Source organism: Puma concolor, chromosome D2, assembly GCF_028749965.1.
Source record: "Puma concolor isolate L17-30 chromosome D2, mPumCon1.1.hap2, whole genome shotgun sequence".
Classification (NCBI taxonomy): domain Eukaryota; kingdom Metazoa; phylum Chordata; class Mammalia; order Carnivora; family Felidae; genus Puma; species Puma concolor.
The window spans coordinates 61,051,489-61,077,361 of record NC_141677.1 but is presented as its reverse complement, the minus strand read 5'-3'; the positions used below and the strand labels follow the sequence as shown (position 1 = coordinate 61,077,361).

General features: G+C 52.1%; 2 protein-coding genes across 7 annotated transcripts in view; one reads left to right on the top strand and one right to left on the bottom strand.

Annotated features, from left to right (window-relative positions):
- The window catches only part of DPCD (deleted in primary ciliary dyskinesia homolog (mouse)), a 30,184-nt gene extending 22,428 nt beyond the window's left edge, over positions 1 to 7,756 (bottom strand). For all 5 annotated transcript variants that reach the window (XR_015241795.1, XR_015241796.1, XM_086680690.1 and 2 more), the window contains exons 1-2: positions 7,609 to 7,756; positions 2,369 to 2,449 (exon numbers count right to left, since the gene is read on the bottom strand). Coding sequence is in view for 3 of the 5 variants with exons in the window: in XM_086680690.1 (XP_086536816.1) it covers positions 2,369 to 2,449; positions 7,609 to 7,672 (145 nt within the window). In the remaining 2 variants the exon portion in view is untranslated. The remainder of the gene's footprint in view (positions 1 to 2,368; positions 2,450 to 7,608) is intronic.
- A 26-nt stretch (positions 7,757 to 7,782) lies between these two features.
- Positions 7,783 to 15,830, top strand: POLL (DNA polymerase lambda). 2 transcript variants are annotated; one of them, XM_086680688.1, is made up of 9 exons: positions 7,783 to 7,841; positions 8,640 to 8,801; positions 9,309 to 9,603; positions 9,791 to 9,953; positions 10,313 to 10,630; positions 11,397 to 11,570; positions 12,125 to 12,253; positions 14,310 to 14,478; positions 14,923 to 15,830. In XM_086680688.1, the coding sequence occupies exons 2-9, from the start codon at positions 8,690 to 8,692 to the stop codon at positions 15,285 to 15,287; spliced, it is 1,725 nt and encodes a 574-aa protein (XP_086536814.1). In that variant the 5' UTR covers positions 7,783 to 7,841; positions 8,640 to 8,689; the 3' UTR covers positions 15,288 to 15,830. The 2 variants fall into 2 exon arrangements, with proteins under 2 accessions (XP_086536814.1, XP_025773719.1); XM_025917934.2 differs by having other exon boundaries at positions 7,787 to 7,841; positions 8,668 to 8,801.
- The last annotated feature ends 10,043 nt before the right edge of the window (positions 15,831 to 25,873 follow it).

Sequence of the window (25,873 nt, the reverse complement as noted above, 5' to 3'; positions counted from 1 at the left end):
GCCGGTAATCCAAATGTAATCGCTGGGGGATGGCCTGCCCTTCAGCCTCTGCCCCCCTGGACATGCTGTGTTCTTCTGGGGCTGGTTTGATGTTCCGATCATTGTTATGGGGCCCTTCAGGTTTTTCCTCTATGACTACATACAGCACGCATTGTGCGGGGTGGGAATGAATAGCATTGAGAGGGTTGAAAAAAATATGACACTACTATGCTTATTAACACTGACTGGAAGAACTCTATCCTACACAGATGCGCTATTGGCAAATTACTTTCTGCATTCTTCTAACAGAAAACCAGCTTATCCAATTATCAAATTTGTATAGTTAGCTGGAAAAATGGAAACAATTCCCATTTATGGCTATAATAACCCTGTCCATATTTTACTTCATAGAGTGCTCAAGCTGATGTTAGTTCAGGCCCTGAGATTGTTTATACTTAAAAATGAATAATAAACAGTATTTTGCAGCTGGCAGGGGTAAGGTGGAGTGGTTGGAGATGGGTAAGAAAAGGATCGGCTGTTCAAAAAGGGCCCAGTGGTTTGAATGGGGTGTTCCCGTCTGTCCATCTCTGTTCTGCTCCTACCAGCCCCTACTCCGGTCATTCCGGGGAAAACAAAATTTAGTAAGAAGGAAAGAAAGCAGGATTAAACATCCTCAACTCCCAATACTATGTTATTGTGGATTAAAGCATGGGCTCTTAACCAGGCAGACTCAGGCTTAAATCCTAACCCAGAAACTAACCAACTATGGAATTCTGAGCAAGGTGCTTAACCTCTTAGAGGCTCCGTTTTTTTCTGACTGTAAAAGAGGACAACAGCGCACACCTCATCAGGTGGTCATGAGGATGATTCAGTGAGATAACTCACGTAAAGCACTTAGCAGGGTGCCCAATAAAAGTTATGGTATTAATACCATTATTAGGTCAACTTCAGCCAAACAACGTTCTCCTCTCAATCTCCATTTCTGCTTTTAAGAAAAAAGGAGTTTGTAGGCCACTGTCTATTCCCTACCCGCCAAGAGGAGAAGTGACAGGTTAACGTGGGATGCTACAGATGAAGGCACCTAAACTTGTTTTTCATTTTAACTTCACGTCCAAGCACAACTAAGAGGCCTGGGGTTATTTGTTTGCCTGTTTTTATGGCCACAGCAGCTACAGCTGTTTTATTTGCTCTGAGTAGCAGAGAGAGGAGGTGCCGGGGGCTGGGGGAGAGTAACTCCAGCTAGTCTCTGGCCTGGCAATGGTGGTGGTTAGCCCACGTGACCTCTGCTTTCATAAGCTCGCCCCTGTTAGGCATTCCAAGGCTGTCACCCCCTGGGAGCGCTATAAATTACAATGCATTGTAAGGATATTACTACTGTATTGGTTTCCACCAAATCAGTGTCATATGCTAAACACATCAAGATTTTTAATAGCACCAGACTAAACCAATTGGGACTGGAGCCCAAGCAGCTCATAATAAGGAGGGATCAACACTTCACTCTGTGACTGAACATGCGCAGGACACACATTTTAAGACTGGAGACTAAGAAAATGCAAACCAGTGTAATCCATGTTGTCGGTTCTCAACATTTATGAGCTGTCAGAAAAAGGGAAAACGAAATTCCCTTGTCGATACTACCTGTCGATCAGGCCCAGGAAGAAATTAAAGTCAATAAAATAACCCAACCCATGATTCCATCACTGGTCTTAGCATTTCAGGTGGAACTTAATAAAGAGACCAACTCCCTCTGCTGACAGCCTCAGGCCCTGGGTCAAAGAAGCAGCTACCTAGCTCTGGGAAGTCAGTTAATGCTGATGTGCATACCTGGGCACAGAGGATGAACAAATCAAATACCTCCCAGAAATCTGAGCTGGAGCCCCTATTCGTGAGCCTAGTCTTAGAGGAAAAGAGTTGCAGGAATGAAAACAACAATGCTGCAAAATCCCCATTTCAACTCCCAACCCCTTTTGATTCAGGCATTCTCCAAGGTAAGGGTCAGATTTCACAGTGCCACCTCTGTGGCCACATGAGTAGCTGCTGCCTCTGATGCTGGCTTGCTCCTGATGTGGCTTCAGAAAACAAACAAACAAAACAACTACAGTTAAAGCCTACCCTTACCTCTACTCACTCAGCCTATAAAAGGCTCACTTCCGGTTCTGTCTTCCCTATATAGTTCTCACCGACAGTTTCCCTACAGGAGACTTATGCTCTCATTTGTCTGGGGGTCAGGTGGAGTTTACTAGTCCAGCAGACACCCACTCCACCTCTGGTGTCCAGCCCTGACATCACATCATTCTCAGGTACAATCTTGCCTCAGGTTGGAAGTGTTTACCTGTGCTAGGTCACCCCAAGTGTTCCTGAGGGCCCACTGGGAGCCCTTGTCACTTACCAAGTAGTTCGCCTGACTTCTCATCGTATTCTTCGGCCATTTCCTTTCCATCTGGGAACAAATAGTGCACCTTCCTTCTCCCTATGCACAAAGTAGAGAGAGTCGCTTACCCCCAAGCCGCTTCTTGCCTTGCACCTTGCACATCAAGGGATCTACCTGGGAAACACCAACAGCCTTGGGCTTGGACATGAGAAACCCTTCCAGAGCTCCATGAACTCCTTGCCAACCATTGCCCACCATTACTTTAAGACATGTATGGGGATGTATTTCCTTTCCGCGGCTTTCTCTGAACGTGTCTTTGCTCTGCTGTTCCCTCTACCAGCAAAGCTCCATCCTTCTTTTCATCTGTTGAACTCTTCAGCCTTCAAAATCCAACTCAAATGTCACTCCACTGGGAAGTCTTCAGCCACCTTGGCAAAATGCATCACTTCCTTATTTGTTTGTGCCTCCCTAGTATTCTATTCATATCCATAGTGGAGTATTTATCACATAGTATACTTTTTAAAAAAAAGCATCCTGTCTCCCCAGGAACAGTGCCACATTTATCTTTTTCTCCTCAGTTCTTAAAACCAAGCCTATGTGGGGGCGCCTGGGTGGCTCAGTTGGTTAAGCATCTAACTTTGGCTCAGGTCATGATCTCGTGGTTCACGAGTTCGAGCCCCGCATCGGGCTCTGTGCTGTCGGCTTGGAGCCTGGAGCCTTCTTCAGATTCTGTATCTCCCTCTCTCTCTGACCCAGCCCTGTTCACACTCTGTCTCTCTCTCTCCCTCAAAATAAATAAACATTAAAAAAAAATAAAAACAAACAAAAAAAAACCAAGCCTATGTGCTCAGAATATTTAAGTGGATTTCCTGACCAAGCACTCCTTCTAGCCATGCCATTGCTCTGCCTTCTACACATCTCTAGGCCATTCCTAGCACACAGCCACATAATGTTAGTCCTTATATGTTTTCTTCACGGTATTTACCTTGGTTATGATTTACATTTGTGTGATTCTTTGATTACTGCCTGTCTCTATCAGATAGGTTTCATCCCTCTTGCCTATGGTTTCCCTAACATCAAGCATAGTACCTGGGATATACCAGGAGCTCAACTAAATATTAATTGAAAGAATAAATGAACACTGATTCAACTTTCATTGAAAGAATGCAAGAATCCATGGGTGCCTGGGTGGCTAAGTCGGTTAAGCATCCAACTTCAGCTCAGGTCCATGATCTCGAGGTTCATGAATTTGAGCCCCACGTGAGGGCTCTCTGCTGTCAGCAGGGAGCCCACTTCAGATCCTCTGTCTCCTTCTCTCTCTGCTCCTCTCCCACTCACATTCTCATTCTCTCTCTCAAAATAAACAAACATTAAAAAAAAAAAAAAAGAATTCAAGAATCCAGGAGAGTCTCCTAGCCCAACTCTTCCACCTATATAATAGTCATAAGCTGATAGAAGTAGGTTCCTTAGTGAGCCTAATAACAGGGGACAGGTACCCAACCTACACTTGATGAATAGGAGCCCCAGGGACCTTGAGCAGCTAAAGGAGTCACTATCTGATCTCCCAAGCCCTTTCCCATCTAATTCACTCCTCTGGACACAGTTCCCTTAAGTCACTCCTAACTTGTATTCTGGGGAAACTCACCCCCATATTTGCAGAGCCTCTTAGCATGCCCCTAAGATTATAGTGCCCTCAATCATCTGGATGGCTCATAGAGCTGGAAAGGGTTTTCCTGTCAGGAGTGGGGTACAAGGTGCTGCCTGTGAGTAGCTGAGGGTGTGGCCTGACCCTCTTCTCCCCCTGGAGTCCATCTTGAGTCCAGGCAGGGTGCAGTGCTTACTAGTGGCCAGCACTTTACATGTTTCATCGCATTTGATTCTCACAGTGACCCTATGTGCCCCCACTATGTGTTTCATAAATGAGGAAAATTGAGGCAAAAGGGTCATACACCTTGTCCAATCTCATAAAGCTGTGAAATGACAGACCTGGACTTAAGCTCATTTGAGGCCAAAATCCATGCTCTAGTAACATACTAGGAAAATGCGCATAGCTTTAAATATTTTTAAGGTTGAACACTGTTCCAAGGGTTTATTGGTCGTTTCTAGTGAATTACCTGTTTAGGTCTTAGCTTATTTTATTTGGGTATTCATCTTTTTTTACTGATCTGATTGAACTTTATATTAACCCTGAATCATATATGTTGCAAATATTCTGTTTCAATTGCTTTTTAACTTTGTTTAAATTTTTTTTTTAACATTTATTTATTTTTGAGACAGAGAGAGACAGAGCATGAACGGGGGAGGGGCAGAGAGAGAGGGAGACACAGAATCGGAAGCAGGCTCCAGGCTCTGAGCCACCAGCCCCAGAGCCTGACGCGGGGCTCGAACTCACAGACCGCAAGATCGTGACCTGAGCTGAAGTCGGACGCTCAACCGACTGAGCCACCCAGGCGCCCCTTAACTTTGTTTAAAGTGGGTGTTCCCAGGGGCGCCTGGGTGGCTTGGTCGGTTAAGCGTCCAACTTCGGCTCAGGTCATGATCTCATGGTCCGTGGGTTCGAGCCCCGCGTCGGGCTCTGTGCTGACACCTCAGAGCCTGAAGCCGGTTTCAGGTTCTGTGTCTCCCTCTCTCTCTGCTCCTCCCCTGTTCATGCTCTGTCTCAAAAATAAATAAACGTAGGGGCGCCTGGGTGGCGCAGTCGGTTAAGCGTCCAACTTCGGCTCAGGTCATGATCTCATGGTCCGTGGGTTCGAGCCCCGCGTCGGGCTCTGTGCTGACACCTCAGAGCCTGAAGCCGGTTTCAGGTTCTGTGTCTCCCTCTCTCTCTGCTCCTCCCCTGTTCATGCTCTGTCTCAAAAATAAATAAACGTAGGGGCGCCTGGGTGGCGCAGTCGGTTAAGCGTCCGACTTCAGCCAGGTCACGATCTCGCGGTCCGTGAGTTCGAGCCCCGCGTCAGGCTCTGGGCTGATGGCTCGGAGCCTGGAGCCTGTTTCCGATTCTGTGTCTCCCTCTCTCTCTGCCCCTCCCCCGTTCATGCTCTGTCTCTCTCTGTCCCAAAAATAAATAAAAAACGTTGAAAAAAAATAAAAAAAAAATAAAAAAAAAAAAAAAACGTTAAAAAAATTAAAAAAAAAAAATAAAGTGGGTGTTCCCAAACGATTGTTTAATTTTTATTATAGTCAACTGTTTTTTTCCTTTGTGGTTACTACCCAGGAGTTGTGCTTAGAATATCCTCCCTTACCCAAAGATTATATAATTATCTGTACTTTTCTGTGATGCTACTAACAAAAAAACAAAATCCTAGATGATGAAATATTTGTTTAGATACTGTCCTGTGACCAAAGGAAGTGAAAGCAGATACTCAAACAAGTATTTGTATACCCATGTTCACAGTAGTAATATTCACAATAGCTAAACAAGTGGAAGCAACAAGTGGGAGTGGAATGGGGGAATTCGTTTTTGGCAGGTACAGAGTTTCAGTTGAAGAAGATGAAAAAGTTCTAAAGATGGATGGATGGATGACTGTACCATAATATGAATATACTTCATGCCACAGAACTGTATCCTTAAACATGGTTAAAATGGTAAAATCTATGTTATCTGTTTATTTTTTTTTGAGACAGAGAGAGACACACACACAGCATGGGGGGGGGGTTGGGGCAGAGAGAGAGAGGGAGACACAGAATCTGAAGCAGCCTCCAGGCTCTCAGCCATCAGCACAGAGCCCAACCGGGGGCTCGAACCCACAAACCGTGAGATCATGACTTAAGCCGAAGTTGGACACTTCACCAACTGAACCACCCGGGCGCCCCATATCTAGTTTTTAAAATAAAACCAAAACCACTGCTGTATGAAATAATGTCCAAAATCTTTAGCTCGGCATAGGAGATCTATCACAACATACTCCAATTTATCTAAATTCCCTCTTCATGCCCCACCATTTCTCCTCACTGCTCCTTGAGAAAAGAGCACTTTTATTCACCCTTGCATCCTAGCACCTGACAAAGTGTGGGGGGGGGGGGGGTGGGTCGTTCTGACTGGGTGAGTGCTTCGGCCTCCCTGAATGTTTTGTCATTCCCCTATTAATGAGGCATATACTCTCACACTGCCACACCTTTCTTTACATGTGAGTCATTCCTCCTGGTACAGCCATCCCCTCTTCTCCACTTAGCAAACACATATTAATTCTTTAGGACGTATTAACATCACCTCTTCTGTCAGGTCTTCTTTCAAAGAAACGATCATTCCCCCCTTTGTGCTCTCATAGCACTTTATAAAAGATTCCAACTTCTATTTAACACACACTCTCATTTATTTACATTTTTTCCCCTCTCTGCTCTAGTACATACCTCAGCACATAGTAAAAGCCTCCCTAAATGCTGCGTGAATGAACGAGCAAATGAGCAGGTGATGTTAATTTACATGCTTCCCTGATTGGCCTCTGCCTACAGATGTGCGCCTCTACTGGTATCCTAAAAGCTACAAAAATTCAGATCCAATTCATTCTGGCTGCCAAGTGGGTCCAGGAAAGGGCTCTGAAGCACTGGGGGTCCTATATCCGCCAATCCTAGGGTGAGAGAAAGTCAAGACTCCATACCCCTATGCCCACCTTTTTCAGGCACAGTCCTGGGGCCCTCGCTCTGTTTTCGCTACAGAAAAAACATTTAGAAGTTCACTTACAAACATATTACAGCTGAAAAGGACCTCAGAGGTAGCCCATCCAGCTCATTTTACAGAGAAGGAAAACGAGGTCCAAGCAAGTAAAGAGGCTGTGATTTAACGGCAGAGTGGTAAGTAGATCCTAGGTCTCCCGCCTCTTCCTGACGCCAGGCTGCGTTCAGTAACAGAACCCGCGCTGACTGGACGGGGTGGGGAGGGCTAGGGCTGGTCTAAAACACTCTTGGATTTCAGCTTCCTCTTCTACAAAATGGGGTGGAAAATTAACAGCCTCTCGGGCAGCTGCAGGGAGCAAATGCCATAACGAATGTGAAGGAACTTATTTATTAGTAACAGAATTCAGAGCTGGGCGAAGTGGTGTAGAGGAAACTAGGAGGTGTCCAGAGACGCGTGTTCCAGTCACGTCATCTCTTTGGGCCTCAGTTTCCTCATCTGCCAATGAGGGACTGGGCCTGTCTGGCGGCCGCGGCCCTTCCAGCTCGAGCGTCCCAGGCTCTGAGGCCCTTCGCGGAGGTGCCAGCGCGGAGGGCTGGACCCTGGGGGAAAAGGACTAGGGAGCTCGTGAGGGGTCTCGAGTTACCGTCCTGCAGCAGCGCCGTCTTCTCGGCGGTCCGGAGACTCTCCAACCAACCGGTTACCGCCATCTTCCCTGCGCCCAGCCAAGCGCCCCGGCCGCTGCCATGGCAACCATTCCTCCTACGGTCACTTCCGGCTGACCCGGAAGATGTTCTGAGCATTTACCCTTCCCCCCACCCCTCCGGCCCCCGACTTCCCACCCACCACGCCCTTCGTCCGCTCTCATTGGCTGCCCTGGTAAGTGGTTTACTCCAGCCCACCCGCGGGGCCTGAAGTTGACCCCACCTGGGACCGAATCACTGCAATGGGCAGGGATCCTTAGGTCAGGGTGCGGACACTCCAGCCCTCCTCTGGCCTCCAGCTGGGAGTGCCTGGCGCGCGCCAGCTGCGCTCGCGGCGGGTGCCCCACAGCTGCCTGTCGTCTCCACCCCCAGCTGTGAGGCCGCGACTCCTCTAGTCTCGGAAGGCGCCCCACACCTGCTGCTGCCTTGCCCTGTCTCCCCGCACCTGCGGGGCTGAGCACCCCCGTGACGGGAGGTCCGCGACCAGGGCAGGTGTAGGGCGTTCCCCCGCCTCCCTAACACCCTGCTCTCCCAGGGTTTCCTATGCGGGTCTGTGATGGGGTAGAGAAAGATCATGTGGGGTTTATATGCAGATTCCCCCCAGTCCGTCAATCCTCTTGGGAGCCCAAGTAAAGATGTAGCTCCATTTCCTAGCCTAGCATCTCCTGTTGGTAGAGCCCTTTCAAAGTGGGATGCAGCAGGGCAGACACTGCGCTGAATCTTTAGAGCAACCCCTCCGAGGAATATCATTTTGTACCACTCAGAAGTTCCTTAATAGTCCCATCCTTCCCTTTATTTTCCCCAGTACTCTGACATTGAAAGGCTGGTGAGTGCTAGGCTACACTGCTAAAGTTCAGTTGGGTTTGAGATACCCCAAGGAACTGGGCTACTGCCCCCAAACCCTGGTCATTAGAGACACCACCTCCATAGGCAAAGGGTTGGGTAACCTCAGTTCTGGGTTTCCACGTGATAGTTGCCCTGATCAAATCTAAAACCTAAAGGCCAGGATCCGGCCATTCCTCAATGGACCCCAGGGGCATCTTGAAGGCATTTCCCAAGCGGAAGAAAATTCACGCCGATCCATCATCAAAAGCACTTGCAAAGATTCCCAAGCAAGAAGATGGAGAAGCAGGAGGTGAGCAGACTCACCCTCAGAACCCTCATGTACTTGAACCCTTAGGATTCCTATGTTGCTCATGTCTAGACTCGGATATTAGAGCTGATTCTGCCCACCCACGGACTACAGGTTGGTTTGTATCTCCCTTGCACAAGGCTTGGGCCCCAGTCTTTGACAGGCTACTTGCTCTGTCTATTAATAGTAGGTGTCTGTTAATACTTGTTGAAAGAATAAATAAATGAAGTGATATATAGGATACCTACAGTGTGCTAGACACTGTTCTAGATTACATGAGGGAACAGGACATATCAAAATCCTTGCCCCTTACATCAAGTGATGGTCCGTGGGAAAATTAACTGTATGTTTGTGACAGAATTCCCCAGAAGGCTGGCTGTCTAGATGGAAGAAAAATGATTGTTTGGGGGCACAGGACTGTAAAAGGTTCATTCGGATCATATCTGACAGTTATGACATATATGACAGTTATCATATCTGACAATAGGCATCTGGATGTCCCTTACACAGAATGGCTGAGCTCCCTGCGGGCCCATGTTGTGCCCAGTGGCATTGGGCGAGCCCGGGCAGAGCTCTTTGAGAAGCAGATTATCCAGCACGGTGGCCAGATATGCACTGCCCAGGCCCCAGGCGTCACTCACATTGTGGTGGATGAAGGCATGGACTGTGAGCGAGCCCTCCGCCTCCTTCGACTGCCCCGGCTGCCCCAGGGCGCTCAGCTGGTGAAGTCCACCTGGCTAAGCCTGTGCCTGCAGGAGAGGAGGCTGGTGGACACGGCAGGATTCAGCATCTATATCCCTAACAGGTGGGTTGGCTCCAGTCTTTCCTCAGTGTTTTCTGGCAGCATCCTGAGCTCTCCTCTTGGGCTATTCAAAATAACTTTCATTGTCTTAATCGGACACATTAGAAAACCAAGATCTCAAAGTAGAGTATTAGGAGCAGAGGTAGGGCCAGACCTTTGGGATCTTAACTTGCCATCACCATCCCTGCAGGTACCCGGACCAACCACACGTCAGCAAGGCAGACCAAGACTTTTCTGCTCCTCCTGGAGCCCATGAGGCTCTGCTCAGGACAGCCCTCTCTCCTCCCTCTCCTCCCACGAGGCCTGTGTCTCCTCCCCAGAGGGCAGAAGAGGCCCTGAGCACCCAAGCCCAGGTCAGGAGCCTCCCAGCCCTCACAGCTCCCTTCCCCTGGGAACTAGGTCACATAAACAGGCAGGGCCTGGTGGTGGTTCAGAAAGTCCTAGACCCCTGAAAGAGGAAGGACCTCTTTCTTATGAGGCCATTTGGCTCTTCCCAACATCCACCATGTCTGCATTTGGCCAGGCCACATCTACCACATACCACTGGGAATTCTAGGACTGGGCACTGGGGGAAGCCAGGTGGAACATGGCCCCACACTTAAGGAGGTGCAGGTCTGACTCATCCCTGGGTCTGACTAGGAGGCTCAGCCCCCACCTTTGAGGAGCTCTTTGGGGGGCGTGAACTTATTGTCTCATCTCTTTCCCCCTCAAGCCTGGCTCTGATGATGAAACCAGTGATGGGGAAGAGAACCAGGTTAGCGCAGCTGATCTGGAAGCCCTTATCAGTGGCCACTACCCCACACCCCTTGAGGGAGATGATGAACCAAGCCCAGCCCCTGAGGGCCTGGATAAGTGGGTCTGTGCACAGCCTTCGAGCCAGAAGACAACTAACCACAACCCCCACATCACAGAGAAGCTGGAAGTGCTGGCCAAAGCCTACAATGTTCAGGGAGACAAGTGGAGGGCCCTGGGCTATGCCAAGGCCATCAATGCCCTCAAGAGCTTCCACAAGCCTGTCACCTCCTACCAGGTACCCGGGGGCCAGTGCAGGGTATGCGGGGAGATGGGGGGGGCCTTCTGTTTACCGGCCAGAGGTTGGTGGTGGCACCAGTCACAAGGGGGATTGGGTGGAATGCTTAAGATTTTATGATGTCTGAGACTTCCACAAAAGAAAATGGGGATATGGATGAAAGCAGATTGACAAAATCTTGATAATTACAGAAGTTGCTGACAGGTACTTGGGGGCTCATTGTACTGTTCTATTTTGGAATTTTTTCCATAGTAAATAGTTTTTAAAAAGTTTAGACTCCGGAGGCCAACAGACCAGAGTTTGAATTCTGGTTCCCATCATTCGCTGTGTGATTCCAGGCAAGTTACTTAAACCCTTAGAGCAAGGAAAAGGAACTAAGTAAGAAGAGTGAGAAACTCAGGTGTTCCCATGAGGACCAAATGAGATGCTCGCTGTCGTGCAGTAAGGCCCGATACGCAGTCAGACCTCAGTAAATGTCTGCCCTCACTGTTGCGAGGGCAATGGTGACTAGGATCGTCACTACTGCCTTTTCTCTACTTCCTGTGCTCGCCTCCATCCCTCTGAGAACCAAAAGACAAGTTTCCCAGCCCATTCTATCCTAACTTCTCATCTTCAGTTGTGCCCAGGCTTTACACAGCCATCAGTTGCCAACTAGCCAGGTTGGCCTTCACTCAGATACCTGCTGAAGGAGTCTGCTAGCCTACCACTGGCTCCGCACCTGCCATCTTCTCATTCTTCTTTTCTACCTCTGCCTCCTCCTCCCCAGGAAGCCTTCAGTATCCCCGGGATTGGAAAGCGGATGGCCGAGAAAATCGTAGAGATCCTGGAAAGCGGGCATCTGCGGAAGTTGGACCATATCAGTGAGAGCGTGCCTGTCTTGGAGCTCTTCTCCAACATCTGGGGAGCTGGAGCTAAGACTGCCCAGATGTGGTACCAGCAGGTACCTGTCCCTGCACCTACTTCAGTTTTGCTCTTTCTCAGAGGTCCTGCCCCACAGTTCTCATACCCTGTACTCTGATGGGAATGAACCCAGACTATAGTGAGACCACTTTTCAAGGGGATTAGGTCTCCTGGCTTCCAGAACTGCCCTGTTGCTTGGTAGCCTTGAGGCATTAATCTGTTGTGTAGGCAGAGATAAGAAGTATGTTTCTCTGTCTCCCAGACCAGCAAGGGCCTTCCTGAGAAGAGCAGGACTCAGGGCTGAGTATCCAGATCAATGGTTCCCCAATCTGGCCATGCCCGGAATCCCCCAGACCGATGGATTCATGAACCATTATTTTAGGGTTGTGGCAGGGCTGGATTGGGGTGTGTCTCCTGTGCTCCCTACCTTTCTTGAGTCCCACTGATTAGAGACCCAACCACTCCTGGGGTTGGTCCTACCTCAAACCTTCCTTGGAGTTTGGGGGTGATGGTAGCCTTGTGTATGTGCTCACTCACTGCCTCTCCATTGGTCCTGGCTGCTCACAGCCTCTTCATCTGGCTTCTTTTTTCCAGGGTTTCCGGACCCTAGAAGACATCCGCAGCCAGGCCTCCCTGACTACCCAGCAGACCATTGGCCTGAAGCATTATGATGACTTTCTGGAACGCATACCCAGGGAGGAGGCTGCAGAGATTGAACAGACAGTAAGCAGGTGCCCCAGAGCAGTGAGGAGCCTTGCTATAAGCTCATGGCCTGGCTGAAAGTCAGGAACACCTGATCCCTCAGCCGGGAAGTCAGAAGAAGCTGTGGAACAGCAGAGGTTGGGACCAGTGAGGAAAGAGCAAGTTGAGACTGAAGCTGGAGGGGAGGGTGGCTTTGGTAGGGAAGGGCTGCAACACCAGGTCTCTGGATTAGGGTAGAGTGAACATGGGCAGAGATGCTAGAATGATGTTAGGACTGGGTTAACGTTTGGGCTGGATTAGAGGTGGAATATGGTCAGAACTACTTGAGGATATTGGGGTTTGAACTGGGCCAGGTCTGGGTCAGGGCAGAGGTACTTAATGTTTTTTGATTTACAAACTTTTCTGAGAACCCGATGAAAACTATAGACTCTTTTCTCTCCAAAATTTGTACAAATGTACAAAGTTGGTTTTTTTTTTATCTCTTTCCAGAGGTAAGGGCCTTCTGAAGGCTCCCCCACCAACCTGAGACTGGTTCAGGGTGTGGGTTAAAGTTGGTGTAGAAGCACAGTGCCAGTACAGTTAGCTTTGGGGTTAGAGAAAAGCTAGGTTGAGTTAAGGTTAGGCCCGAATTAAGAGTAGGGTTTTCTTAACATTGGATGCTTTTAGTTAAGATTTGTCATTGTCCTAGAAATAAGATTTGGCCAACATTAGGGTTTGGTTTAGCGTTGGATTAGAGAGTAAATTCGTATAAAACCTAGATTAGAGAGAGACTAGGGTGTATTTAGGATTAGATATATCATTTGTTCAGTCAGCTTCAGGATTATGGGGTGGTTGCTGTGGGCAAGGTTTGCTACTTTGGAGTCAGATTCTGATCAGGTAGGACTCTGTGGAGACCCTGGCCCACTTTAGTTAAAATTAGCCTCCAGCTCCACTCCAGGCCACTAGGCCACGGGACTATGAGACTGGCGCAAGATAGATGGACAGGCCCTTTTGTCCACCCATCACCAGACCTTGGTGCTAGTAATGACGCCGTCACTCAGCCACGGTGTCCAGGCACAGAGAATGTCCCAGTGAGCTTCCAGCCCCCAACCCATTCGAACGCAGTGGCTTCCCACCTGGCCTGCTCCCCCCACTTAAGGGCTCCAGCTTTAGGAGTTTTTGATGGGATTACTCATCCTAGGTCTCCTCCCATCCTCTTGGGAGGCTCAAGAAGGGACTGAGAGGATTAGCAGAGCCATGCCTGTCAGGAGAATTGAGGTGTCCTGGCTGGAGTATCCAGGGCCCCAGAAATCTCAGTGTCCTGGGGTAGAGGCGTGGAGGTCATCTGCATATGAAAGGCTTCAGTGTCTCTGGGGTGGAGGCTAATGGGCTTATTCCTCTCAGTGAGGGTTGATCCTTCAGCTGACAGCCCCCCTGTCTTGATTCCCTCTGCACCGAGCCCATTCCTCCAAGTAAGGGTGTGAGTATTGGCTCAGAATTGCCTCCCTCTTTGCTTTCTTTCTTTTTCTTTACTACAGGTGCGGTTGCATTTCTAGGCTCCATTTCCCCCCAGGCCTCAGCCTGGGGCACCCCGCTAGCCACCTGATGAAGCCTCAAGCCCCAACTCACACTCTGCTCTAAGCTCCAAATCCATACCAGGCCTTGGAGGGCTTCCAGGCACCTGGCCCTTTGTCCTAAGCAGACATACCCAGGCATAGGGTTTGGGGCCGAGGCCAAGAGAAGGGGTGTCTCTCCGCTTTTAAAGAGCTCCAGGAGGAAAGATCAGTGTCTTTCCTCAGAATCAGAGCATACACCTCTTAGATCCCTCTTCAGGCCGCCTCTGGTGGTATGAGCACGAGGTTTTCTCTTCTGTCCTAGGGAAGCTGGAGAACTGCCATTCCCCAGGGTAGATCTCTGACATCTCCTCCTTTAGTCTTTCCCTCAGGCTCGTGTGATGCGACCAGGGATTGGTTCGGGGCATAAGCCGGAAGTGTGGGCTCCTGGGTCGGGGAAGGCTCTTGTGCTGTCAAGGGGGACGAACTCCTTGCAGGGCTTGAGGCCCACAGGCCCTCCCCCCTGCCCCTCTGCTCTTTCTCAGGTCCGGGAATCAGCTCAGGCCTTCACCCCTGGGCTGCTGTGTGTGGCATGTGGTTCTTACCGACGCGGGAAGGCAACTTGTGGTGATGTGGATGTGCTGCTCACTCACCCGGATGGCCGGTCTCACCAGGGCGTCTTCAATCGCCTCCTTGACAGCCTTCGGCAGCAAGGTATAAGCTCCATCTCTGGGTGAGCAGGTTGGCTCCAGGCAGGGCGAGGCTAGCCGACCCCCAGGAGGGAGGGCCTCAGAGTTGCAAGCTCTTGGCAGGAAGCAGGGGAAGGTGGCTTCGTGAGAGTGCCACCTCTCTCTTGTGGCCAGAGCCAGTTCAGGGCAGAGATGAAACAGTCCACCACCCCTCCACTTAGTAATAGGTGCTCAATACTGCCCGCAGGTTAATTGCTTGATCTCACCTTTCTGTGACACTGCAGGGGACATGGGGAGGAATGGCCATGCGTGTTTTAAGGAGGCAGGTGCAGAGAGGGCAAGGTTGCCCAGCAAAGAAATTCACGCGCAGGGAATGGAGGACCCAGGGATGAACAGGAGAGACCTGGGAGGACGGGGCAGCCCAAGCCTGGCTCCCTGCCCTCCCAGCAGCCTTCCCATGTTGCGCCAGGGTTCCTGACGGATGACCTGGTGAGCCAGGAGGAGAACGGCCAGCAGCAGAAGTACTTGGGTGTGTGCCAGCTCCCAGGGCCGGGGCGGCGGCACCGACGACTGGACATCATCGTTGTGCCCTACAGCGAGTTTGCCTGCGCCCTGCTCTACTTCACTGGCTCTGCCCACTTCAACCGCTCCATGCGGGCTCTGGCCAAGACCAAGAGCATGAGCTTGTCGGAGCATGCCCTCAGCACCGCTGTGGTCCGGGACAGCCGAGGCCGCAAGGTGGGGCCTGGCCGAGTGCTGCCCACTCCCACTGAGAAGGATGTCTTCAGGCTCTTAGGCCTACCCTACCGAGAGCCAGCCGAGCGGGACTGGTGACCTGTGGCTGGGGGGAAGGGGGACTGCCCCACCTGGCCATCCAGTGCTTGTCTCCAGCCTTAGTGGGCTGAACCTCACTACTTCAACAGCCTGGGCCTGAGGGAAAGGGCCAGCCTGGCTCCCACGTTCTGTCCAGCCCTCTCCTCAACAAGAGCAGACTGCTGGCCTTCTGCCTCACCACTGCCTCTGGTGGAGTTCTGGACACGCCCCCTCCCCTCCCTCCCCCCCCCCCCGCCTCATTTTAAGCAAGAACAGCTGCTGGTGTGAAGCCAGTTTCCTGTGCTGAAGGCCCAGACACCCCCACTTCCCTGCCCAAGGAGGGTCTCTCTGCTGGGGGCAGGATGGGGGCTGCAGGGGAGGGGCAAGCAGCTGTAGCTGAGCATCACCTAAGACCCTTTGGAGCAAGAGAACAAGCCGTTTCACATGTCCTCCCTCCCCCTAGCCCGCTTCCTGTGCAGCTGGAGGTGTGGGGACGGGGTGACCAGGCTTGGGGAGGATCGCATTTGAAGGCCCAGGGGCCCAGTAAAGTGCACTTGACATTCAGCCTGCTTGGTGTCTGTGAACTGCTGCAGTCCCTGCCTGCCTTCAACCCGGGCAGGGATGGAGATGGGAGCCAAATGGGAGCCCAGAAAGGCAAGTTAACTGCTCTCCAGAAGGGCTGGCTTAAGTCCACTCCTGAGCTCAGAAGGGGGGCAGAGATGGACGGGTAAAAGGGAGAATTCATGGAGTCAGGCATTAGGAGTGCCTGTCTCCGCATTAGCATCTCTTGTGGGCCCTGCCCTAGAACAGGCTATCAGGACATAAACAAAGGTGACAAGACTTACTAGGAACTGGTGACTTGTGCTACCAGCAGTGCTGAGGCAGTCAGATGAGGTTGCGTGGAGGGGAGGGGAAGGCTGGCAGGGAAATAGCCTGCCTGTTTGGGGAAAACTAAAGAGCCTACTCTAGAGACGATGCTGTATGCCAAGGCTGGTGGAGGACTGGGAGTCGGGCTAAGGGGTCAGTTTGATAGAGGGGATAGGAGCAAGTCCAGCTGGTGGGACCAGGATGGCACTTGGAGGTTGGACCTCGCAGGATGGAGAGTTTGGTGAGGGGAGTGGTGGGGTGGGGAAGAAGGTTTGGACATACCAACTATGAAGAATAATGTGCACAGGGCTGGAGGAGGTGGCTGTGTTGGGAGGAGCAGCAAGGGGCCTGGAGAGGCCTCCTGGCATGGGGGGTTTGGAAGCTGAAGAGATGGGCGCAAGCCTGAGTGTGCTGGCTGGGAGGCAGGGCTGGGGGGGCAGGTACTACGTCCTGTGTCTCTGTCAGTAACTTGCAGAGTCTCAGAGCTGGCCTTTGTTGGCCTGATTTCGGTCAGGGGATGCCAGCATCCTGGCATAGGGATCCTGACTCTAGTTCAGAACTCAAGCCCAAGCCCTGGGGCCCCACCTGCACGGGGCATGCTGGGGAAGGAATCTAAAGCTCATGGAGTCTGGGAACCCTTTTCACAGCTTAGTACCAACCAGAGACAGCCACGTCAAAGGCCTAGAAGCCTCCGTGAGGGGTGAGTCCCTTGGAGCTTCTATTCCCAGGGAGGTGTGGCTGACTGGGGCCCGGAATGAATACGCCAGGCAAATTCCTGGCCCCTTAGGCTGCTTCTGGACCCTGCTTGCAAGCTCTGCCAGGTCTACTCTGAACTAGGCCCCCAATGTCTGCCATCATTCCCAGCAAGGGTCAGAGCTGGCAGAAACCCAAAGCCTGGAGTGTCCAGGTCCAAATGTGGAAGTTGCTTCTCTCCTTTTGCTTCCCACATAAATGCCCTGGCATCCTGTCCGGGCCCACAGTAATAGGGCCTCCAGGGCTGCAAGAGGGAACCAGTGGGTCACTGGGTGACTTGGCCAATTAACCACTTCCCATACACAGAAAATCCCCAGAACTACAGAGAAGGATAGTGCTGCCTTCTGTGTCTGAAAACAGGGACCTGGCCCCTCAACCTCCTCCCAAGAGATTCAGAATTCCAAAGATTACCTTCAAACCAAGTCAACTCCTTGGCCCACCTCCTGGCAAGGACAACAGGAAATTGGGAAAGAAAGAAGAGCACCCACACCCTCCTGAGAGACCCATTCTGGAGGTGGTATCCTCTTGGCCACTCAGTCTGACACAGGAGCCTGGGAGAAAAGCTGAGGGAAGTGTTTCTATCTGGAGAAAGGCTGCTCAGTTTGGAGGAGGGGCTGGTTTTCCGAGTCCAAGCTAAGCAAAAAGTGTATTAGAAGGATCCCCAGGTACTTCAGAGCCTGAACTTGGTTTCTGGGTAGGCTTACAGCCCAGTGCCCCATTCTGCCGGAAAGGGAGACTGAATTTTGGAGCCCTGGTGGGAACTGGCATCCTGTCTAGCAACTGAGTACCCCAAAACTACCACCCAATCACCATCTGGTCCCAAAGAGGAGGAGAAGGGCCCACAAGCCTGCTTCTCACCCCTATCCCAGCTGTCGTCACTCTGTCTCAGAGCCAGAGTTGTTCCTGGCCAGATCACATGTACAGTAGGCAGAATAACAGTCCCCTAAAGATGTCTACATCCTAAAACTTAGAACCTGCGAGTATGTTATCTTACTTGGCAAAAGACATTGCAGATATGATTAAAGATTTTGAGAAGAGATGATCCTGTGGGCCCAATCTAATTATGAGTCCTTAGCAGAAAACCTACACAGAGAGATGTAACAACAGAAGGAAGGTCAGAGAGATGTGATGTTTCCGACTTTGAAGATAGAGGGGCACTAGTCAAGGGATGTGGGCAGCCTCTGGACACTGGAAGAGGTGAGAAGACAGAGTCTACTCTACTCTAGAGCCTCCATAATGGAACACAGACCTGGAAACACCTCAACTTTTTTCTGGTGAGACCTGCCTCAGACTCCTTAACAGGAGTGCTGTGTGGTGATAACTGTGTTGTTCAAAGTCACTGAGTGTGTGGTGATTTGTTACCGCAACAATATAGAGAGTCAGTAGACTGGGCGTGTCTTGGCCTCTCCCTTTCTAGTGAGTGGAAGGACCTGCCGTGAGGCACAGGAGGCCCCTGCAAGCGCAGCTGGGGTGTGGGGAAGGGTGGGAGCCTCACATGCCTGGAGGTGGGGAGGGTCAGATGGCAGGCAAAGCCCTGGGCCCCAGCCCTCTCCAATTGGCTGCCACCTGCTCAGTGTGGGCCTTCCTTAATTTCCGTTTCCCTCTGACATTTTGTGCCCCAAATACAGATCTCTCTGGGCTGCTCTGTCCCAACCCCACCACGCTGGGAGCCCTATCTTTTCCCAGGGCCTGGGTGGGATGACATTGGCCTTGGTCCCAGACTTGCACTGAAAGTGGAACAAGATAAGGCCAAATTCTCCTCCTGGGTTCTGGATGCTCATGGTGGGGGGGGGGGGGGGTGGTGCAGGTGTGGGCACAGGGCCAAGAGCCTCCTGGCCTGAAGTGGACATGACAAGGTGGGCAAGTCCAGCCATGTCCTACCCTCCAGGTATCAAGGGCTGGGAATGGAGAACCCAGGCCCTTTGTTTTGCTTCTCCAAGATAGTTATGGGATTCCTGTCCCTTTAAATGGGATGGGCTGCCTTTTGCCAGGACTAGGGACCAGAACATGGAGAAGACACTGGCCTCACTCCCTTTCTTCACTCCAACAGGAGAGCCCCTTTCAGCCCCTCCCACCATCTCAGAGATGAGCCTCACATGGAAGCTATAGCTGTTGGGGCACCTGCTGCTACCCAGACTCTGCAGACACTCGGGAGCTACTCTAAGCCTTGGGCTCAGCCCCAAGACCTTTAGCCCCATGTCCATTCTGCCCTTCATTCCAGGCACCAGCCAGCTAGTTTTCCAGAATCCATGAGCCACTGGGCAGCCCTGCTTCTGAGCCCTGGAACAGGGGGGTCCTCAGGGCCGAAGACCCAAAGCTGACCTGGACTCTGGGCCAGGCTTCATCCCCATTGTCTGAACCGGGGCCTCGACAAGCCCCAGGGGAACACACTGGGAGTCAGTGCAGAAGCTGAGCCCCAGGCTGTTCGACTCCATGTTCATTCGCCTGAGTGTCTAATGTGCATTCTGGGCCCATGTTTGTGTACTACGAGTTCGGGATTTTGTATCTGTATGTGTGTGGGCAGCCCCACGTGTGTGTGGGTGTGCGCAGTGATGTAGACCTCCCTCCCTAGCACGCCCCTGTGTTGTCAAGGGCTCAGGCAGGGCCTGGGGGCTGGAAGGGCGGTCCGCGGAGTCCCCTGTAGTGCCCGGCAGGGACTGCAGAACGTGATGGGGCCCTGGCTGGCTCTGGACTCTGGGTCCTCGTGTCCGTGGAGGCGGCCGCAGGGCGGGCCGCCTGCGTCAGCCTTGAGCGGCCATCAATAGCGCGCGGTTAATTAATTTGATGGGAACAGCAGGGACCGCCGTTTGCATTTAGTGAAGTTCCAGGAACTTCCAACCTCATCTTCATAATTGGCCTCATAAATTGTAAGAAAGAGAGAGATCAGCAAAGCGGGAGGGAGGAGGGGCTGCCCGTCCGTCCTTATTTAATTTTATTGCTGAAATTCATCTTTTTAGCCTCCTCCGGAATCGGCTCTCCCTGCCGGATTTGCCTAATCATGATAAATTAATATTCATTTCCCCGCCTCTCACCCAGCTCCCGCGCTTGGATGGAGTTGAGCAGGGCTCCTTCCAGCCCCGTGGCCAGGCCTTAGTGGGAGCCTGAGGGGGTGGGGACCCCCGAAAAGAAAGCAGAAAAGAAAGCGCAGCCTGGGGAGTGGGGGGAGGAGAGCCTGGGAGAAGAGGTGCCTCTGTTACCGTGGGGAGGTGGGAGGGGGAGATTCAGGGTGATTGACTGGGACTCTCAGATGAGGGGCTCCTGAGGCCCCCTGCTGGTTCCTGCGCAGGAACAGCCCAGAGTGTCCAGGGTGTGAATGAAGATCGACTCCCCCCTGCGAGGAGGGGCCGGAAGACTCTGAGAGGCCCCTTTGGAGACCCAGAGGCCTGGAAGAGGGAAAACAGGATGGATTTGGGAGATGGATTTTGAAGGCTAGCTCCAGTTGAGAGGTGGGGGGAGGAGAAGGCTCCGCTGCCCGTCTGACCTGGCCTTGGCCCCACACCCCTGCTGACTAGGTGCAGGCCACCTTGCCCTGGGCAGACTCCAGTGGGACCCGGCCTCTGGTCTCTGACCAGCAGAAGTGGCGCCTCCACTTCCCTACAGCCTAGGACGGCTGGGCGGCTGGCACTCTGAAACTGGGTACCTTGGCTGGGCCGTGTGATTGCCCCAGCTACTGCTCTTCCTCGGTGAGGCCCTTTCCCAAACCCTGCAGCAGGGTTGCCTGGAGGGGAATGCAGGCCTGCTCTTCTCAGTGGGGCTCTGGGAGGGCTTTAGATTGTATTCAGCTCCTTGCCCTATTGTACAGATGAGGAAACTGAGAAGCAGAGATGGGTGGTGACTAGCCCAGGGTGTCACGCGGGGTTGGGACCAGGAGTGAGGGATGCTTTCACCCCCTCTGGAGGCTGGGTGTGGTGGGCAGGATTCTAAGGAAGACCTCAGTGACCTTTACCCTCTCCCTTTTGAGGGTGGGTGGAGCCTTCAATTATGACGAGGTATTATTCCCCCCGTGGTAATATTACCTTATATGGCAAAAGGGAGATGATCTGGGTGAGCCTTGGCTAAGCCCATGAGACCTTTAAAAGCAGAGTTTTCTCTGGCTAGTAGAAAGGGGCAGTCAAAGAGAGTCCAAGCATGAGGAGTCAACACACCTTTGCTGGTTCTGAAGATGGAGGGGGCTGCGTGCAAGGACCAGGGAGAGTCGTGGAGAAACTTAGAGTAGCCTTTAGCTGACAGCCAGCAAGGAAAGGGGACCTTAGTCCTATAACCACAAGGCACTGAATTCTGCCAACAGTGAGAATGAGCATAGAAGCTGATCTCCCCCCGGGGCGCCTGGGTGGCTCAGTCTGTTGGCATCCGACTTCAGCTCAGGTCACGATCTCATGGTTCATGGGTTCGAGCCCCACGTGGGGCTCTGTGCTGACAGCTCAGAGCCTGGAGCCTGTTATGGATTCTGTGTCTCCCTCTCTCTCTGCTCCTCCCCTGCTCACGCTCTATCTCTCCCTGTCTCAAAAATCAATGAACATTAAAAAAAAATAATAAAAAAAAAAGAAGCTGATCTTCCCCAGAGCTTCCAGGTGAGGACTCGGCCTGGGCCAACACCTTGATTTGGGCTGTGTGGGACTGGAAGCAGGAAATTCAGCTGAGTCTTCCTGCACTTCCAGCCTAAAGAGCTGAGACCATTAATGAATGGATTTTGTTTTTAGGGGCTAAATTTGTGAAAATCTGTTATGCAGCAATAGAAAGCTAATACACAGACTTAGGGGAAGGGTGTCTTAGGAGACTCCTATGATGGGAAGGAGGGAGATAAAGTTGGAAGAGGTCTGGGTCTCTATCCCAATGCCATTTCTCTCCCCCCATGTTCCCACATATCAACAATTGACTGGAGCTGCTCCCCAGCTGCCAAAGTCATCACATCTCCCTATTGCTTTACCTGGGATCCAACCCTTGCAAACATTTAAATTTGTGACTCTTGCAAGGTGGAGCCTGAACCCCAGGGTTATGAGGAGCAGGGATTCACCTCTCATAGCAAAGGGTCCTTGACAGGAGGAACTTCTATGGAATTTGCTCAGGCAAAGCCTTCCAAGATGTGGGTAGGGGCAGGCTAATTCAGTGCAATTGCAGACAGAGATTCCCTTCCCATCCCAGAGTTTTTTGGTTTTGTTTTTAATGTTTATTTATTTTTGATAAAGAGAGAGAGAGACAGAGTGTGAGTGGGGGAGGAGCAGAGAGGCTCCTCTGCACCTCGGTTTCCTGAGCTCCTTTCTGGGAATGGCTGTAGCTGGATCTCACTGGGCTTTCTAATCTCTCTCTCTCTCTCTCTCTCTCTCCCTCCCTCCCTCCCTCTCTCTCCTTCTCCCACGTATCTAAAGCAAAGAGACCTAAGTTTTCAGTATGTGGAGGGTTCCTAATACTGATGCTGACAGTCATAGCCCATGGCCCTGAAACCTGGAGTTCTGAATCAGCAAATGCCCACTTGCCCTGAGATGGGAGCTCCTGACCTCTAACCTCCAGAACCAGTGGTATGGGGGACATAGACTCTAAGCTCTAACCCTGCTAGAAGCAGGGGTTCTGGCTCTATAGCTCACATATATCCCTATACATTCCTGACACGTGGTCCCCACACATGTCCATGCACATACCTGATCTCTACCTGTCAGCCCCACACATGCCTGATTTGATTCCACATGGGCTCCACACAGGGCTTGATGGGTGCCTAGACTGGCCTGAGACACCACCTTCCCCCAGCTCCAGATTTCCCCTGAGAAATCCTCTCTCATCACTGTGACTTTGGACTCAATGGACTTTGGGAGCACTTTGGGGCCAGTTTGACAAGGGCCTCTGGTCAGGCTACCCTACCTACCTGCTAGACCACATACCCGTTGGAAAGGAATCACCCCCCCAGCCTGTTCCTCTTCCCCTCAAGCTGCCTAATGGGGAGAAAGCCTGGCACCCTTAGTGTCTGACCTGAGGAGAGAAGGCCTCAGAGGCCATGCCCTTCTTCTCCCTGATGGAGAACAGTCCTGGAGCGCTGGGCAGCTCGTTTCTCACCTAAGGGGCCAAGGACTGCAGCCCCCACCTCAGAGCTTCTGAGAGCCAAGGTTCCCCACCCCCACCTTGAGGGCCTCCCTAGCCTTCCACCACCCAAGTGCGTACAGAAGCTGCAGAATCAAGTAAAGGAGGAAGGTTCCAGGAAGATGCCCTAGAGAAGCCCTACTTGCTGCCCAATCTATACTATGCAACTATGCAGCTTCAGTTTTTACTGTGAAGTACAGACTCAGACCACAGATATCCCTCCAGAGCCTGGCTCCATAGGCAAGAGGAAAGCTCTCTTCTCCATGTTTCAAGTTCTATCTTTCTGGACCTCACTCCCTCTACCCGATAGGAACAGACAATCAAGCCTCTCTGGGATCTGGAAAGGGAAGGGCTGCTCCGACGCACAGGGATGGCGAGACACAGGAATGCTCCAGGGGTCATCTTCAGGGACAGGGGGGTCGCCAAAAATGGGTATCATGAGGGCGGAGCCTTGGGGTGGGCTGGGCCGCTACTGCCAGGTGTATAGGGGGAGGGATGGGACAGGTATTGAGGTCGACGGGCGCACTTCCCGGAACAGGCCAGCAGAGGGCGCGCGAGGACCGACGAAGAGGACGGGCGAAGCGGCCCTGCGGTGTGCGAAGGCCGGGATGGGGGTGTGGCAGAGAGTGCGCCAGGTACGGGGAGGAACCGCCTAGTGGAGCTTCTCTCCCAGGTCGGGGAAGGGGAGTAGGAGGTTGGGGCTGGAAGGGTCCGGAATGCGCTGCCGCTACGCAGCCCCTCCCTCCTCCTCCAGAGGATGCCTTGGGGGATGTGGGTTAGTGCCCCTCCATGGGTGGGTAGACCCTCTGCATCACCCGGCAGGGAGCAGGATCCTGGACTGGTTACCTTAATGTGGTATGCTGGGGACCCTTTTCCCAGACTCACCTCTGGTCAGGATTCTGTGCCTCAGTTTCCCCCTGGGTGAGTTCTGTCCTTGCTACTGGAAGCTATAAACTGGGAGACCAGGTGGGGTGAGACGACCAGTAAGAGGGAACCAGTACCCTCCCCATCCCTCCCCAACCTTGTAGCTGAGCTTTGAGAGGAAATAGAAAAAGAGGAGAGGAGAAAAGAGCGATGGAGGGAGAGGTGACGCTGGGGAAAGCAAATGGAAAGGGCGAGTGGAGGGGGGGGGGAGGAGGGTGGCTAGGGTGGGTAGGAAGAGGGGCCTAACCTCTCAGCGGAAGCTCTCCCAGCTCTTGGGCAATCTGTGACTCCTCTGGGCTGTGCTGGGGGCCGAGCTCTCCGCTGCATCCCGGAACCGTCGCTCTGCCTGTAGGCCCCCTCCAGCCGCCATGATTTATAGCTGGGCCAGGCCTAGCGACCTTGGACGGATAACTAATGACGGGTCAATAACGCGACAGAAAACGTGAACTGGTAAGGGAGGAGGGACGAGGCCCATTAGCCGTCATTTTCTCTCTAATCCTGGTGCCTCTCACTGCAGTCTCCTTGCTGGGGTTTTCCCCAGGGCCTCTTGATGGGTCTGAAAGGTGACAGTTAACACAGCTGAAACAGGAAAAGGGGAGGAGGGACCTCAACGTACTAGAGAGACCCAAAATGGGTCATATGAGGGTGAAGGAGACAGGTGCCCTGTCCGGGAAATACTTCCCACTCCCCCTATTCTGTAGACAGGAGTAGGTCACAGGTTGGGAAGCTAAAGTTAGCAGGTCAGTTCCTGTCAGGCAGAAGGCAGGGCACCTGCCTTTCTCTCCCAGGGAGAGAAATAGGGAGAAAGTGCAGAAAATAGGGAGGGGGTGCCCTCTACTCCACCACCTCCACCTAGCTCCCTCCCTTGGCCCATGTCCTCTGCCTCCCCTCACTCCAAGCTACCCAAAGGGAGGGTGTTTACTTCAGTCCTGGGGACACCTCATATTCGGCCTGTGTCCCTGCTTGCAGGTGGGCTGGGGAAGCAGGGGCCCGTCCGTGTCTCAATTCCTAGGTCATCTGGTTCCTTTTTTTTTTTTTTTTTAATTTTTTATACATTTATTTATTTCTGATAGAGAGACAGAGCACAAGTGGGGGAGGGGCAGAGAGGAGACACAGAATCAGAAGCAGGCTCCAGGCTCCGAGCTGTCAGCACAGAGCCCAACTCGGGGCTCGAACTCACAAACCGCGAAATCATACCTGAGCCGAAGTCGGACGCTTAACTGACTGAGCCACCCAGGCACCACATCTGGTTCCTATTGATAGTGGACCAAAGCCTTCTTCTCCCAGTCTGGCCACTCCCCTCCTCCTATTTGAGGTCACCTGGGTCATCCTCTGGGTCCCCAGTCTATTTTTGACACCTCAGGAACCCCAGAGTTGAAAGGAAGGAAGTAATTCTCTCAATACCTGACCTGATAGAAAAATCTCCCCTAATAATCTCTGTTGGCATCAAGGTGCCTATATAAATGTTTTTCCACCTTATAGTCCCATTTTGTGGATGAAGAAGTTGGAGCTCAGAAGCATAGTCAGCAGAGAGAGGAACTGAAATTTGAATTCACGTCCTCTGGCTCCACATCATAGCGTCTTCCCTCCCGGTCACTACAGGATCCTGGGCTCCTGCCCCATCAGCTCATCCTGAACTCCTGCCCTGCTTTGTTTGCAAAGGAGACACCCAGTGAGGAGGCCACTGAGGCAAGGGCATTCTTTCCCCAGAGTAGACACAGGGTAACAGAACAACCCTGGAGGAAGTATTGGGTGGTGGCAATGGGGAATGGGCCTGCATGTACCCCTCATGTTGGGGACCAGACTCCCGGTGGGTGTACATATATGGACTTGTGTGTGCTCGTTCATTCACGCTATTGCTTATTCCTTCAACAAACAGGTATTGAGTGGCAATCATGTGCGGTGACCTGGGGACATAGGGGCAGCACTGGGGAGCTTATAGTCTAGCGAAGGGAGTACACAGAATAGGTATGTCTGTGGTGTCTGGCAGTGAG